An 18,370-nucleotide genomic window follows, 5' to 3' on the forward strand; every position below is an offset into this window, starting at 1 on the left:
ATAAAATGTAGCGGTAATGATCGCCCGAAAATTTGTGAAAATGTAGGGTAATGAGTTGAAATTTTTCGCAATGTAGCGGTAATGTTCACCTCCCAAATGCACACTGTTTACTACTTAATAATTAATACCAAAGGATGACTAATTAGCATGCTTAATTGCATGCTAGTTTAGTGTGTAAACAATTAAATCTGGTAGTTACTACAGCATTATACACACAATATATATGGCAAGTTTATTCAAATAAAATTTACACGTAAGTATTTTTTTCGGTTCTGAGTTCATACACTGTATGCATATGTGGATTTTAGCATTATGAAGATAACTCTTGCATATAAGGGTAATCAAAGCTGATTTATCTTGAAGATTTGGCAAAGTTAAACAAGGGTCGTTCAATAAATAATGTAACATACAGTTTGTCATAATAAATATAGAAGTAATCAATTTAACTATTTTTTTTCACAGTTGAAAAGTTCTACTCAGGTTATCTTTAAAAGTTTGTTTGGTTGTCTTCTCCAAACCGACTGGCTAAAAATGTTCCGACTCAAACCTTTTTTCAGCCTCAAGGAAATATTTTTTTATGCATTCCGGAAAATAAATTTTCCCGCCTACCTACAGACCCAAATTTTTCATATTGAGTCGGGGGAGGGCAAACAAACATTATTTCAAAGTTGACCTAAAGAATTAACTTTTAAAGTAAGAATGGCCACTACACTGAACTGAAAAACTTGATCTATGCCGAGAAAATGAAAATGAGTGCGTATGAATAAATATGTAAATCGCCAAAGAATTCATTTTAAGGATATGACTTTAATATGTGGAAAAACTTGTCTTTGACGCTTTAAAGTTTTCAAAAAGATTCAGACATTTAGAAGTAAAAAGAAATATAGCAGTCAAACTGGTCGATCGAAATCTGTAGGGACACAAAATTTATATCAATGCTGTGAGTAACACGATAATTGAAAACGTCAGATTTAGATTGATAGACATTGCTAAGACACTAAATATTTCATCATCACAACAGTTAATATAGAGTTCTCATAAAGGAAATGAATATACAAAAATATAATTTTTCTATCAAATGCATGTAGTTGCCAATGGTCTTTTCAAAAAAGAAATATCGTTACAAAAAAGAGGATTTGATAGACTTGCATGATAAATTACGAAATAGTGGTGCACTTTTTATAGACGAAAAGGAAGATAAGTAATAAAATGTGGAATCAGAGAAAGATGTCGTCCTATAATTGTAAAGAAAAGCAAGGGTTCCAAACATGATTTATTAGTTTTAAGTACATATTAGTACGCAAGTTAAGCAGATTTTCTGCAAAGGGTCCAAACGCCAGTCCCCTTGGTAATTTTACAGTACCTGATAACGCTGCTGTAAATAAGCATAGCGAATTATATGAAATTTTGAAGAAAAAATTTTACAGAACTTTGTCATCCCCCCTATTCGCTAGACCTCATCCATTGTAAGATCTTTTAATCCAAAAACGCATGAAAACAATCAAAGGATGACTGTACAATTTCAGATATGTTATGGGATGTGTTTTCCATCGTGTCTTTTGGGATCCCTAAGATGAGTACGCTGAGGTTTTCTTGTCATGGGTATAAATACCTAAGACATATGTAAAGAGTAACAGGGAATACTTTAAGGGTTTGAAACTATTAAAAGGCTATTTTACTTATGTTTTAGATGACCTTTAGCAAAATTTATTGAACGATCCTTGTATAATGTACAGTATATGTATAAATTCTAAGTGATAATATGCAATATATACATGTACTTTACCAGTTTGCCTATGAAAATTGATACCAAAAAAATTTGTGTGTCATAACGTCGATATATATTGATACACATTGTGAACCACTTCTTATACGAGTATCCTCATGTCTTTTCGAACAAAAATTTGAACGTCCAAGACGTTTTTGAAAACCTTACTGCGGATATAGAATTTCGATTCATCCAACTGTAAAACATTTGTGAATCATTGCAAACCAAACAAAAAGTTCAATATTAAGTAATTATAATTATATGTAATTCTGATAATTATTCGCCATCTAGAAGAGTCGGTTCCCTCTTCAATTCCCAGTATCTCGTTAACTCAATGGTATCGATGGTATGCCGATCAGTGATTGAATGCAAAGGGCATATCATTTCGCGATCTTCTTTCGGAATCCTTGTTTCTGGTAAAAAATGTTTCTCAATATTCATTGCAATTGTTTCTACCTCGTCTCTTCGACATCTAAAGCCTCTAACAAACTGTATTTTTCTGTAAAATGATCCTGAAAGATTTTCCATCATTTCCTCTATTCTTTTTTGAATTGTGCATGTTTGTACTCCTTCCAAAACATTTCCCGCCAACGGATGAAGCACCTGAAGTTGTATAGAATCTTTATTGACGGATAAAACGATATTGCATTCCATATAAGAAAACAAAGCAGCGTTTCTGTAGAGGCAAGATGTGCCATCATTTTCGAGTACTTTCCAACCAACTTCTTGCATACAAGCAACAACAAGCCGGTAAAACAAGAAAAATGGCAGAAATTCAAATTGATAAACAAGGACAGATGATTTGCTTCCTGATTTTTTGATGAGATCTTGAAGTCCTTTTTCTACCTCTTTACGATTCATGCACGGAACATAGTGGGATTCCGTACCAACAGCCATCAATCCAAGTCTTTGCATAAAATTAAGAAGTGATTCCTTATGATATTGTAGAAATCTTTTATCTTCCTCATATGATCTGCGTTTAATATAGAAGTACTCCTTTTTCTCTAGCATTTCATACAACTCTTTGTCTTTATGTTTCCAGATTTCTTTCAGAAGTTTGTCTAGCAAATTTCCAGTTTTGTAATATTCATCCCAGTTCCCTTGAGATACAGGCAAACCTTTGATATGTAGTTCGTCTGTGATGATATGTTTGAAGGCGTCAATAAACCATTGCACGTCAATAATAACCTTTTCGTCCAGACCATTTTCATGAAAATATAGAGCTTTCCCGGCATCATGATAATATCGTAGCATATCTTGTTTTTCATTTCCTTTATGAAATTTATTCTGTCCAATAATTGTAAACTCTGGAACTTTTGTCTTTATTTCTGAGATCTTCATGATTCGCTCTGAGAATTTTTTCTGGTTAACTTCTATTCCGAAGAAAGACCATTCTTTTGGAATGCTTTCTCTCCATCGTTGATTGGAAGCTATGTTGAAGAAGCATGTTTCCAAATCAAGGAGAGGTAAAGTAAACTCTGTACAATAAACATTATCATCTCTGATGTATTGTGATAGATTAGATGTCTTTGGAAACTGACCCAGCAAGTTCTCAATCAAATCTCTTTTATCCTGCATTAATAAAACATATTCATCCTATTTTTAATAAAGTGGTTATAATATACTGACTGTTTCACTATAATATACTGACTGTTTCCTCTTTCTATTAAAAGACATCATTTAAGATTATCATTTTTCCTTTTACATGTATTTATATTGCTTATAAATCAACATTCCCCACTACTCATAAAAGCTTCTGAAGCCATACAATTTTAAAGCCTTCCAAAGAAAACAATATACAAATTGGAGCGGAATCTTAATCAATGACAATAGGCCCAGGGGCCACATCGCTCACATGAGCACTTTGGTTAGGAAAAAGCAGAAATCATTTCAGTATTGAAAACTTTAAATATAAAAGTGGTTTGGAGGATGTATGATTTGAACAAACTTTAATCTACACTACCTGAGGATGCTTCCATATAAATAAGACTAATCATGGCTTTGCTGTTCTTGAGAAGAAGATTTTTTGAGATTTTCCTATGCATTTCTGTGTAAAACTTTGATCACCCACTGCGGCCACACCCTACCCCCGGGGGTTATGATTTAAACAAACTTTAATCTACACAACCTGAAGATGCTTCCATATAAATATAACCAATCATGGCTTTGCTGTTCTTGAAAAGAAGATAATTAAACTTGAATCCCCTTTACCAAAGGATAGTTTTTGTCAAGTTTGGTTGACATTGCCCCCATGGTTCTTGAGAAGAAGATGAACATGGGAAAAGTTTACAACGAAGACAACAACAAACAACGAACATATTTCGAGTAGAAAAGCTCACTTGAGCCTTCGGCTTAGGTGAGCTTAAATTATTGTATAATTGACTCTCAAATACTTGCTATAATCATATGCAAATAATTCAAAGATATATATATATATATATATATATATATATATATATATATATATATATATATATATATATATATATATATATATATATATATACTTGTTTATAAAACCGATTTAATCAGTGCCATAGTAATAAAGCATTTTATTCATTAAAATTTTTTACAGATCACTCTATTACTAGTATATAGCTATATGTAAAAGAGTTAAGTTCGCTAAAAATAAAAAATAAAAACTTATGAGGACGTCTTGTAAATGACAATTTCATTAGATAAAAATACTCACCCTGAACTGTCTATTTCGTTCTTCCCAATGTGTTGCAACGATTACTATTACGGGTTTTGTATCTTTTTCGTTGTCAGAACCACAGTAGGTATGTATAGACTTTATCCAGAACACAAAGTAGTCTGCAGTAAAAACATGAAGATACCCCTTTTTAAAGTATATCAAGAAGTAATAATTAAAATGGAAAATTACGTACAGCCCCTTTTTAATACGGAAAGAAATCTATCCATAAATATAGTTGACTTGGGTTATCAACGATCGGATTTTTGAACACATACTGTGTACTTTGAAATATGAATATTGTTTACTTCTACGAAGATAAAAAGATCACAACTCATGACATCCATGTATATATTGTATTTAAGATCATGTACCATACATACTGTACCTGAGCTATCAAACCAGAAAGAGAAAGAGAGAATAAGTTTCATCAAATATGCATGCTACCTTTCATCTGTAATTCTGTTTTTTAGTTAAACTAATCAAATATTGACATTACATGCCATATTGTCCTGGCGGCAATTTATAATGACACACGTATGTTCTATCAAGTACATGTATCTTCATTAGAATGCCAACAAAATCAATAATAAACAGTATGTATTTGTGAAAAACTTATCACCCGTATGGCAACTCGTTGTCAAATTTAAAATTTCTTTAATGCAAGTCAAACCCCAAGGTCAAGAGATCGCAAATGTTGTACCCTAGGAAAGGTCTTAATAAAAGGAATAGACATATGGCAATGAAAGCCCTTGCTGCAATCATTCAGAAATTACGGTAGTAGTTAAATACTTTCAAAAATAAGTCAAATGCAGAGGTAAAAAATACTGTGCTTACATGTAAGAAAAGGCCTTTAAAGATTAACCTAAGGAAAATACACTTAACGTAGGTCGCGGGTTTGCTGACGTCATTAAAACTGGGTACGCAATTTATATGGTTTGGGCGTCTTTCTTGTGCACATTTGATTATGACGTCATAATGAAAAAGAAATTTCAGTACATCATTATCTAGCTATAACTTTTGTTGGAATTGGTATTTTATTATTATATTATTTAAAGCACAACTTATCACAAATAATGAAGGCTTTTTACGATTTGAATATAAAGTCGAAACAATATTTAGATATAACTTTTGTTGGAAATGGTAGTTCAGTGTAATATTATTTATAGAGCAAACTGAATTTATCAAATATAATGAAGGCTTATTACGTTTCGAATCCAACACAGGAAGTATTAGAAAGCGTTTCATTATGTGTTATCAATATCGCTTGGAATTTTCGGCTTGTCGGAAAGGTCCGCGAAATTGCGATTGATTAGATATCACATGGTATCGCGAAACGATGTGGGCACAAGTTTCAACTGACCTCTTTTCCTTTGAACGTATTTAAATTAACAGTTTGTTTAATTAATGAAGAAATCATTATATAAACAATCGTAAATACACCTATTACATTAAAAATTTAACCTTTATTTTAAAAAAAAAATATTTAAAGGTTTATCACAAATTAAAAACTGCTAAGGTACTATGAATCATAAACTAATACATTTTTTTAGCGACACTGACCTCCTGTAAGTAAACAAAGGCACTTGGGATATGGATTCCCCCTTTCCATTATTTCTCTTTAAATCTAGGGTCGAGTCACCTTTTCCTATTTTTGTATTCTAATACCGATAATTTACCCTTAAGCCGTAAAGATACCCTTAGATGAGGGTGATTTAATCTAAATATTTACTAATCGGGGGCACATGATAATTAAATGGAAATATGAAACGGAAGAAGGATATGTAAAAAAAAATATATTGATGTCTGCATAGTTTATGTTTTCTTATACTTTAGATAAATAATCATGCAAAGTTTAAGAAGTGAGTTAAACGACGAGAAAATCTCTCTTTTTATGTATCAGTCGAAACGATATATTTAAAAACAGCTTATGGAGACAAAAGGGTTACACTATCGATAGCATATACTACATGTTAGGATACAAAAATAGGAAAAAGGTGACTCGACCCAAGATTTAAAAAGAATAAAAAGGGGGGGGGGCATTTTTATGTATCAGTCGAAAACGATATATTTAAAAACAGCTTGAAGAGACAAAAGGGTTTCATTATTGATAACATATAGTACATATTAGAATTCAAACATAAGAAAAAGGTGACTCGACCCCAGATTTAAAAAGAAAAAAATGGAAGGGGGGCATTTTTATGTATCAGTCGAAAACGATATATTTAAAATCAGTTTATAGAGACAAAAGGGTTACATTATTGATAACATATACATGTAGTACATATTAGAATTCGAAGATAGGAAAAGGCTGACTCGACCCCAGATATTAAAAGAAAAAAAAATGGAAAGGGGGGGGGGGGGGCGGCGGCGGTCAATACCCCCAAGCGCCTGTGTAAGTAACGGCTTACAATGCTGTTATCTACAGATTTTATTCGCTACTTTGCTTTCCATGTCCAACCAGTCGAATTAATTTTATATACATTGAAGTTATATATATTTTAGTTATGTCTGTATGTAAAAATAAATAAAAACATTTTTTTCAAATATATACTAAAAATACAATGTATTTACCCGGGACGATATTTGGCGGAAACTCATTCATTAAGAAGTTATCGTAGCCATGAGTGCATTGCTGAATGTCTTAAATAAAAATATTTCTCATATATACTTGAGTAAGAGGATAAACCGTTTTCCGCCAGCGCGCTGAAAAAATACACAGCCAAATGTAGGATCCTTATCTACGAAAAAAAAACAAAAAACAAAACAAAACAAAAAGAAAAGAAACGGTAAGAAAACAAAACATAACGAAAATACTGTGAAAGAAAGAAACTAAAGGACTGATTGTCGATAACTGATTGAGATAATTTTCACTAATATGAGACATACAAAGAATATTAGAAGAGAAACATATCTAATAATCATTTCATTGTTATTGAATTATTATGATACGATTCGTGGGTCATATGAAAGCAGATAGACGTAAATTAAAAATATTTTAATTTGTTTTTCTGCTCTGTATACCGGGTCGATATTCACGACGTCAAGCGTGACGTCGCGATATTTAATGACGTAGTTCTTAAAAATGTTACATTTTGCGATATAAAAGTAATTATCTACATTTAAATTACGAGAAAACAAACTCGAAGACATATTAATTTTTTCACATAGATTTATTTCAAATCAATTCTATTTTAAGATACCAAAGGGGGAACAATTTCGTCTGCAATATTTAAAAGTTTATGATATTTTTTGAAAAAAAACCTTTCCTGAAAACGAGCCGAAATCGACGTTTTTCCTATATAATTCAATACAATAACGTGAAAATATTACTACAACAATGGCACCTTTGGAATTTAATTACATAAAAACTATGCAGACGAATTTTATAAAATTTTCAGAGAATGTAAAACAAAGGCAGAGGAATCATATAACTAATTTTCATGGTATGTTTTCGGACACTTTTAAAAGGCCTGCAAACCCGCGACCTACGTTAAAATATTAAAGCCCAAGCACCTAGCGACCAAAATTATGGTCAAGTTTTTCAAAAATACGTCAAACTCTGAGGACAAGAAAAAAAGTTCAAATGTTTTGGTACATAAGGGCAAGTCTTGACACATGTAATATACATGCTAAGTAGGAAGCCCTAACTCCAATCCCTCAAAATTTTCGTCCAAGGTTGGGTTATTTTTTTTTCTTCAAAAAAGTACATCAAACTACAAGGTCAAGACGAAATACGAAAAACAAGATGAGTTTGTGAAACACTGTTGCCCCCCTATGGAAGCATATGGCGAAGATTAAAGTTTCTCAAATTCAAGTCAAACACCAGGTCAAGAGATCAAAAATGTTGGTACCCAAAGAAAGGCTTGTCTCAGGGAATATACCTGTGAAATTTGAAAGCCCTAGCTGCAACTGTTCAAAAGTTATGGCCAAGGTTAAAGTTTTTCAAAGCAAGTAAAACGTCATGGCTAAAGTTGTTGGTATCCAAAGGAAGGTCTTATCACAAGTATTACATATGTAAAGTATGAAAGCCCTAGTACCAACCATTCAAAACTTATGGCCAAGGTTATAATTTTTCGAAAGTAGGCCAAATTCCTATGTCAAGGTCAAAGGGTCAAAGTGGTTGGTATCCAAAGGAAGGTCTTTTCACATACAGACAGACAAACAGACAGACAAAAACAATATACCCCCGGGATCTCTCGATCAGGGGGCATAAAAATTATAACCAACAGAAGGTTTTATCCAAGAATACACCTGAAGTGTGAAAGCCCTAGCACCTACTGTTTCAAAGTAATGGCCAAGGTTAAAGTTTGGTAATTTTTTTTGCAAAAGTGGGCTAAACCCCAAGATCAAGAGATCAAATATGTTAATATCCAAAGATAGGTCCTGTCACAGGAATAACGTGTGGATACATAAGCCCTAGCTCCAGCCAATAAAAAGTTTTAGTTATGGTTAAAATTTTTGTGAAAAATAGACAAACAGACTAAGCAAAAATATGCCCCCCCCCCCATCTTTGATTAACTGAGCATAAAAATTAAAAAAAAACAAACAAACTGAAAGTTCAGACTCTATTTAAGGTATTCAATCTCTTATAACAACAGACTCAATGAAATTAAATACACAACAGATGTGTAGGGTTGAATGAAGGGTTGAATACTTAGTATATTTAGATATAATTCCCATTTATTACTGTATGCATGTAAGGGTGGGATGTGTCCTAATTTATGATTATCAGGTAAAAACAATCGTTTTGAATTGTCATTCTATTTCTAATGCTTTAATGCATCTTTCCACCACAGTATTTAATGACATTCTTATTATCTGAATTTTTATCGTTTAAAAAAAATCACAGGCGTCAATAAGTGTTAATTAATTACTGCCTAGTTGATTACATTACTGAAACTTTCCCTTGGTAAATCCTTTTCTACTGTAAAATACGTTTAATTAATATCAGAGTATTATCTACGTGATGGACATTTAAGGATAGAAAATTTGATGGAATGGAAAACCTTTATATCAAAATTGTTTCATATAAAAACATTTTTTTTTAATTCCTAATTATGAATTGTTGTCTTTCAAAATTACTGTTCCATTGAATAGGACACATATTCTGACTTATCTATTAAAATGTATTTACAAAATAAGTAGCGTATATCAACACCAAAAACATAATGAATTTCAAATCACATAATTTCACTTCCTTTTGGATATTTCAACGGCATGTCCTTACGATAGAATTTATTTCATCTCCCATCCAATACTAGTATCGCCAGTATTGACGAATCATCACAATGCAAAGTTAGATATAAAGTAAACTGGTTCTTTGAATTATTTCATATGCAAAGACGTCGCCCGCCTGGCGCAGTGGTTAGAGCGTTCGCTCTAGAATCGCACAGTAAGGAGTTGATCCTTACGTCGTGGATTCGAACCCCACTGTAGGACGTGGAGACCGGTCCTTCGGATGAGACCGTATAAACCGAGGTCCAGTGTCGCAGTAGGTGCTAGCACGAAAAAGATCCCTCACTGCTCCATGGCCCTGGGTGCCGAATACAGGACAAAATATGCAGCTCTCCATCGGCAAGTGGTAGCATCTCAATATGAATGAAAAATTCTCGAGAGGAACTTTAAACAATAAACAAACAAAATATACGCAAAGACGATTAAAAACTGTTCTCATAGCTTTCGGTGCTCAATTACAACATCAGCATCACTAACTAACATGAATATCAACTAAGTAACTTTGTAACAGGCAATGTAAATATGAACTCAAGGATCAAAATTTTCGTATTTTTTCATTTCATTTTAATTTTGAAATTATGAATATAATCTATCATTTTAGTAATAAATTCACAGTTACTAAAAGTTGAAAAAAAAATAGAAGCCATGCATGGAGATATATATTTAATTAGTGAATCGAAACTATATTCCACTACACACTTCTAGTATACCTGTCCCTATAAAAATGGCATTAAAACAGGTGCAGACGAAAGCGAAGCACTATATTATACGATCGCGTGAGAGATCGACAAAATAAATAGATAAAAAGGTCTCAAATCGCAAAATTGAACCATAACCTCAGGAGGCTAACACATAAGTTTCAGCTTTTCTATCCCATTAGTTCTTGAGAAGATTTTTAAGACTTTTTTTCTATATATTTCGATGTAAAATTTGATTCCTATTGTGGCCCAATCCTATCCCCGAGGGTAATGTATTGAACAATTTAGAATCTACACTACCTAAGGAAGCTTCCATATAAGTTTCAGCTTTTCTGGCCTAGTGGTTCATGAGAAGAAGATTTAAAAAAACAAATTCCTATATATTTAAATGTAAAACTTTGATTCCCTATTGTGGCCATCCAAACCCATGGGGACCATAATTTGAACAATTTAGAATTTACAATATTTCATGAGGATTTCACATAAGTTTCACAGTTTCTAGCCCAGTGGTTCTTGAAAAGAAGATTTTTAAAGATTTTCCCCATGTATTCCAATGTAAAATTTGATTCCCTATTGTGGCCCCACCCTTCCCCTTGGGGCCAAGATTTGAACAATTTAGAATCTACACTTCCTCAGAAAACATCCACATAAGTTTCAGCTTTTCTGGCCCAGTGGTTCTTGAGAAGAAGATTTTTTTTATGACAGCACCCTTTTTTGTCTTTTCTTGATTATCTACCCTTGTAAGGGGGCTTGTTCCTTTACTTTTAAAATTTATACTCCATTTTACCAAAGGGTGATTTGTACCAACTTTTTTTTAAAATTAGTCTAGTTGTTCTCGAGAAGAAGTTGAAAATGTGAAAAGTTTACAGACTAACGGACGGACGGACGACGGACAACAGGTGAATAGAAAATCTCACATGAGCTTTCAGTTCAGGTGAGCTAAAAATGATATTATCAGCTTGTATCCGATAATTTTTAAAATCCAAAGTAATTGTAATTTTAACGATTTTTTTTAAAGTAATCGACCCCATCGACCCCATCATTGGTACATGTATCACATTCTGTTATTATTCACATTTACTACTTTGAGGATCCAAAGGAAAATCTTCCCAGGTTTGTACTGAAAAAACATCATGCTTTCTTTGAATTTAACCATAGAAAAAAAATAATCAAGCTGAACAGGATAAATTTTATGACGAATCTAACAAACAAAACACATTTCACCCCGATCGTCTTTTAATTGAGCGTGATATAATTTTTTTTTTTTTTTACCAAAAGGTCGGTATTCTGAGGTATTTGTCGAGATTTATTGTTTCCTTATAAGCCAATGTAATTCAATAATTTCCAATGCAGGTATGATAAATAAATTAGGGTTTTGCGCACTTGCTTAATAATCTAAGGTAAAAAGTCTATGAAAATTCAAATAGGGATTCTTTTAACCAAATTTGATGTAAATATTTAACTGAACAATTGCATTAAAGATTATTAGTATGCGTCTTCCATCTGTTCTTACGAATAAAAATCTGCAACTAAAAAGCAGCTATTTGAAAAGTTGTTTTCCTTTTCTAATCTCGGCACATGTATCAAAGGTAAAAGCTGACAGAAATCCCACAAAAGACATATAGATAGCTGGAAAAAGTAACAGACGAAGACCTTATCTTAAAAAGAATTTAAACGTTTCGCCCAGGAATTCCTCTTTAAAGTTTCTTGTCATCAATGATGGTTCAATATTCAATTATTCATACGACTCAGATGTCGTTATTGTTACCCCGAAATCTGATGACCTAATAAGGAATATTTTTTGTGGAGATTTGAATGCAAGAACAAAATATTACAACACTATACGTACGATACCCAATGAAGGAATAATCCAAGCATGCCTCGTTGAAAGATTATAAAAATATATTTCAAAGGTAAAATAACCTTCAACTTTGCTAACATTTTTCAGACACGTCACAAAGTTAATGTTATCCTGAAATTTGATAAGCCTATATATGCAATTTTTTTTGCGGAGAGTGAATGCTAGATCAAAATATAACAAAAGATATGATATCCAACGAAGGAATGATCAAAGCATTTCTATTGTTTTAATAAATCCAGACAGACAAACAAACAAAAACCAGAAGTCTCTGACGAGACTGCAGCTCTACTGGTTTGAACTTATAACAAAGGAAGAGAAAAGTTGGATTTGAAACTTTGCAACTGCAATAAAAAGAATAATGATTATTGGTTAAGTTTCTTTCTATAGCAAGATTTATTGCAAGCAGAAAAAAACTGTAGGAGGAATAGCGTTTTAAAAGAATTTTACATTTAACCATGCCAACATCATTCATCTAAAAAAAATGGGAATGACAATTATCATGATTATGTATCTCAGTGTAGTATACTTGCATGCCAAGTTATATTAAAAAAGTATTGTTTTGAAAGTATTTCACAAAACTTTCTATTTGTAGTAACAATGGCAAATTCATTGAAATTTAAAAAAAAAAAAACAACAACCAAGAAACAGAATTATGTATCAAAGTGTCAACTTGTACTCCAACTTATATTGCATTGAGACAAAAACTGTAGGAAGAGTAGCATTTTGAATGTATTTCATAAAAAAATATATTTTTAGTAACCATGGCAACACCGTTCTTTGAAATCAAAAAACGATAGAAAGAATTATGAAACTTAGTATAGTCTACTTGTGTGCCAAATTATATTGAAATCAGACCAACTGTAGTAGGAGTAGCGTTTTGAAAGTATATCAAACAATTTTTATTTTTATTAACTACGGCAACTTCGCTCAAGGAAATCAACAAGAGGCCCATGGACCACATTGCTCACCTGAGTAACTTTGGCCATGCTGTTTTTTTTTTTACCAGATTTCCCACCTTGTAATACCTATTGTGGCCCCGCTTTACCCCCGGGGGTCATGATTTGAACAATTTAGAATCTACACCATCCCAAGATGTTTCACATAAGTTTCAGCTTTTCTGGCCCAGTGGTTCTTGAGAAGAAGACTTTTAAAAATTTTTCCTCAATATATCAATGTAAAACTTGGATTCCCTATTGTGCCCCCCCTACCCTGGGGTTCAGGATTTAAACAATTTAGAATCTACACTACCCCAGTGTGCTTCCATATAAGTTTCAGCTTTTCTGGCCTAGTGGTTCTTGAGAAAAAGTTTTTTAAAAAATGTTCCTATATATTTTAATGTAAAACTTGGATTCGCTATTGTGGCCCCGCCCTACCCTCGGTGGTCAGGATTTGAACAATTTAGAATCTACTCTACCCCAGGATGCTTCCATATAAGTTTCAGCTTTTCTGGCCTGGTGGTTCTTGAGAAGAAGATTTTTAAAGATTTTTCCTATATATTTCAATGTAAAATTTGGATTCCCTATTGTGGCCCCGCCCTACCCAAGGGGGTCAGGATTTGAACAATTTAGAATCTACACTACCCCAGGATGTTTCCATACAAGTTTAAGCTTTTCTGTCCCAGTGGTTCTTGAGAAGAAGATTTAAAAAAAAAAATTCCTATATATTTCAATGTTAAAGTTGGATTCCCTATTGTGGCCCCGCCCTACCCTCGGGGTCAGGATTTGAACAATTTAGAATCTACACTACCCCAGGATGCTTCCATATAAGTTTCAGCCTTTCTGGCCCAGTGGTTCTTGAGAAGAAGATTTTTAAAGATTTTTCCTATATATTACAATGTAAAATTTGGCTTCCCTATTGTGGCCCCGCCCTACCCCCGGGGGTCATGATTTTAAAAATTTAGAATTTGCAATATCCCAGGATGCTTCCACGTAAGTTTCAGCTTTTCTGTCTTAGTGGTTTTTGAGTAGATGATTTTTTAATGACCCCACCCTATTTTTGTCTTTTCTTGATTATCTCCTTTTGTAAGGGGACTTGGTCCTTTTTTTGACAATTTAAACTCCTCTTTACCCAAGGATACTTTGTACTAAGTTTGGTTGAAATTGGCCCAGTGGTTCTTGAGAAGTTTAAAATGTGAAAAGTTTATAGACGGATGGACAGACGGACGGACGGACAACGGGTGATCAGAAAAGCTCACTTCAGCTTTCAGCTCAGGTGAGCTAAAAAACTGATACAGAGAATTATGTATCTTAGTGTAGTCTACTTGTGTGCATAGTTATATTGAAATCTGACCAAAACTGTAGGAGGTGTAGCGTTTTGAAATTATTTCAAAGAAATTTTTGTTTTTAGTAACCACGGCAACACGTTCACGGAAATAAAAATCCGATACATAGAATTATGTATCTTTGTGTAGCATACTTGTGTGCCAAGTTATATTGAAATCAGACCAAAACTGTAAGAGGAGTAACGTTTTGAAAGTATTTCACAAAAAGTTCTATTTTTAGTGACCACCGCAACACCATTCAAGGGAATCAAATATGTATCAGTGTAGTATACTTGTGTACCAAGCTATAATAAGATCAGACTAAAACTGTAGGAGAAGTTGTATTTTGAAAAATTGTTACAGAGAGACAGACAGACAGGCGGACAGCTAGACAGACAGCCAGACGGACGACAGACACCTTACTAATCTCATAAATCAAACGTACTATCGAATTATGCTTCGAACTTAATTTTAAAAATTAGTGAAAAAAAATTCACAAACGCCACGAGCTATGTTTTGACGTCGTCGGTGTTGCGGCAACAGCTATTTTGAATGATTCGTTTATCCGAGAGAAAAATGATATTTATAGAGATATAATTATATTTTATTGAAATTTCTGTGTATTGATTTAAAAAAAAAGGTTGATTATGGTGCACACCAATTTTCAACTTTATAATGTAAAAAAAAATAATGAAACCGTTCACGTTTCTGGGACAACCCTCGTATTTCAAGGAATATGCTAAGAATTTATGTATTTCATTCTCCTTAACCAAAAGTGTGTTTCATGAGTGAGAAATTTCCTGTGAAAAAAAACAAATAAGTAAAAAGAAAAATGATGTACTAAAAGTAGAAAAATTGATATTTTTACAAATCACAACGACAGTTAAGAAAACTTAATCGAATTGGTAGGTTAGCAGTGATTAAATCCCTGAATATTCCAAAGATGAACTGTTTGATATTGACTTTTCCGAACCCTAATAGGGAACTCCTAGATGAATTTGAGAAAGACCTTTACAACTTTTTATGGGGAAGTACAATTCATAAGGTTAAGAAAAATGTTATGATTCAAGATTATAGAAATGGGTGGGTGGGGGGGGGGGGGGAATGATTGAATGTGAGGATTTTCTATGTGCATTAAAATCAATATGGATCCGAGGACTAATTTACTCAGATACAAAATGGCTAAAACTTCTTGAATCAGAATTAGGAATGAAAGTTGAATCTCTATGGGTAAGAGGTTTAGACTTTTCTGTTAATATGTGTAATAAAATAAGTAACAAGTTTTGTAAAAGATTTTACTTAATTGGGTAAAAATCATTGACTCTGGTCAAAATAATATGCAAATTCTTCATGAACATATATGGTTTAATCCAAGAATTAAAATGAACAACTCATTCATATTTTTGAAAAGTTATTTCGACGCAGGCTTTGTTTTTGTAAGAGATCTGTTTGACTCTGAAGGAAAATTTGTAAGCCTTGAGTACCTCACAAATCTTAATGTAAAAACAAGTTTTATAGAATATGCAGGTTTAAAAGTAGGTGTTTTAAAAATACTGAAAAATATTGATATTGAAAGAAGAGAAAATGGACCTTTTATCCCTAATTCACTTTATATTTTTTTTAAAGTACAAAAGGCTGTAAAGACATGTACAGTATATACTCATTAAGAAGAAAAAGGAAGCAATTAAGGCACTAGAAACATGGGAAAATAATGGAATATTTTTTGGCGATATAGACTGGAACAATATATTTGAACTTCCTTTTAAAGTCACAAAAGAAGCAAATTTTCAGTGAATGCAATTTCAAATTCTGCATAGGATTATTGCAACAAATAAATACCTTTATAAACTCAAACTAATTGATTCACCTGTATGTTCCTTTTGTAAACAAGATGTTAAAACGATTGAACATTTATTTTTCAAGTGTTTCTGCGTTAAACAAATATGGTGTCACATTGAGGAATGGTTTATAAATAAGTTTCATTTTACCATTAATTAACTTTGATAGAAAGGATATACTTTTTGACAAATTCAACAACAAAAACATGTTTAGACTACACAGTATATTAATACTTACTGTTAAGCAATTTATTTTTGCTAGTAGGTTTAAGAATGTGCCTAAACTAAGCATCTCAATCCTAGAAAAAAATATTGGGGATAGAATATTAGTTGAAAAAGTTATAATTTAAAAAAAAAAACTGTAAATTTTCAGAATATGAAATATACTGGAAAACTATTTGTGATATGCTACATGTATAATATATTTATTTTTTCTCAAGTTTATAAACAAATGTATAAGTATGTTAAAATACGTAATACTGTTCCCCCCACCTCACGTTTTTACATCCTTTCGCCCCCTATTCCTTTTTAAATTTTATATCTGTATATAAAGCTTTCACAGTGAAGATTCATATAAATGTACAATATGTCATATATTAGTTTGATTTTGAAATGCAACATATATTTAATACAAAGAAAATGTATTTAATGTGAAGTATCAGGAAGTAGAAATGAAAGTATTGATTCAATATTAATTAATATATTGTATATTCTGTATATGTGAAAGCACAAATAAAATCTATGAATTAAAAAAAATAATTTTACAAATAGATAGGGTTATCTTGAGATAAATTTGTGTCTTCAGTATAAAACATTTATATTTTATGTTAAAATTATACAATAAAGCCATACCAGTTTGCAATATAGTTCGTCGGCTTCGCCGCTTCTATTTGTAACAAATCCAAATTATAATATTAACAAAAAAAGGAACGACTTTACTTTACCGGTCCCCAGAAAAACGCGCTAAAATATAGTGTCCCCGTAGGCGACTTCAGTATATATGAGATCGCGTGAGCGATCGAAAAAAATTAAAAGTATGAGGTTTTTAGCCTTTTTGACCCCAAAATCGAATTCTACAGATAAAAGTTTAGTTAAAAACTTCGTTTTTAAACGAAGTTTTTAACCTCGTTTTCTGAAAAAAGTGATTAATATTGTTTATTCAGTGAAAAGGAGACAAAAAATAATTGTCAACAGAGCGCGTGCGGCGCATGCTTAGTGCCGTTTCTTTCGTACTTAGCCATTTTTTCATGTAAACAAACCAAAGAGATGTCGTTAAAGCTGAATTAAGATCTTGCAAAAATACAGATGCAACTGAATATCTAATTTATCTTTAAAAAAAAAACAAGACACTAACCCTAATCCCTCGGATGGTAAGCGAGGACTAACCCAAATCTCCCGGGCGGATGCTAGACTAACCCATGTGCGAGGACTAACCATAATCTCTCGGATGGATGCGAGACTAACCCTAATCAGTTGAAAACTTGTGCAAGGACTAACCCTAATCTCTCAGGTGGGTGCAAGACTAACCCTAACCAGTCAAAAAATGTGCAAGACTAACCCTTATCAGTTGAGTGACGTAAATCTTACGTCATAATGCAATGAGCGCGCGGATCTTGCGGATCTGGGGACCGGTAAAGTAAAGTCTACCCCAAAAAAATATGTCCATCCACGCATCCAAAAATATCCGAGTACATTTATTTTTTACTTTTTACATCAAGCGCACAAAAGACTTCGCGTGGTTGAGGAATGACATAAGCGCGGATAAGCGAGGGGTTGAGAAAATTCGTACTTCGTAACTCATATTGTGTTACAATGTGTGACGTTTTTTTTACGATGCCTGTCTACTCTTTATATGTACGATGCGTCAATAGTAAAAAACAGTGGATGTGAATTTTTCCCTTATACTGCAATTGAACTAGTAGCCGAGAAAACTTTTGAAGCGCTGTTCGATGTTACTATAAAGAGAACATCTAAAAGTCCACGAAAGGTTTGCTGAATATTGATAATGTTTGCTC

At 32.7% G+C, this 18,370-nt stretch overlaps 1 protein-coding gene across 1 annotated transcript in view; it reads right to left on the reverse strand.

Moving 5' to 3' along the window:
* Positions 1–332: 332 nt before the first annotated feature.
* Positions 333–18,370, reverse strand: part of LOC133200555 (uncharacterized) — a 94,348-nt gene continuing 76,310 nt past the window's right edge. The window contains exons 7-8 of the mRNA XM_061336337.1: positions 4,461–4,582; positions 333–3,340 (exon numbers count right to left, since the gene is read on the reverse strand). Coding sequence (XP_061192321.1) covers positions 2,045–3,340; positions 4,461–4,582 — 1,418 coding nt within the window. The 3' untranslated portion in view covers positions 333–2,044. The remainder of the gene's footprint in view (positions 3,341–4,460; positions 4,583–18,370) is intronic.

This window comes from Saccostrea echinata, unplaced genomic scaffold, assembly GCF_033153115.1.
Source record: "Saccostrea echinata isolate AGI-Se365-2 ecotype Australia unplaced genomic scaffold, CSIRO_AGI_Sech_v1 ptg000040l, whole genome shotgun sequence".
NCBI classification, from domain to species: Eukaryota; Metazoa; Mollusca; class Bivalvia; order Ostreida; family Ostreidae; genus Saccostrea; species Saccostrea echinata.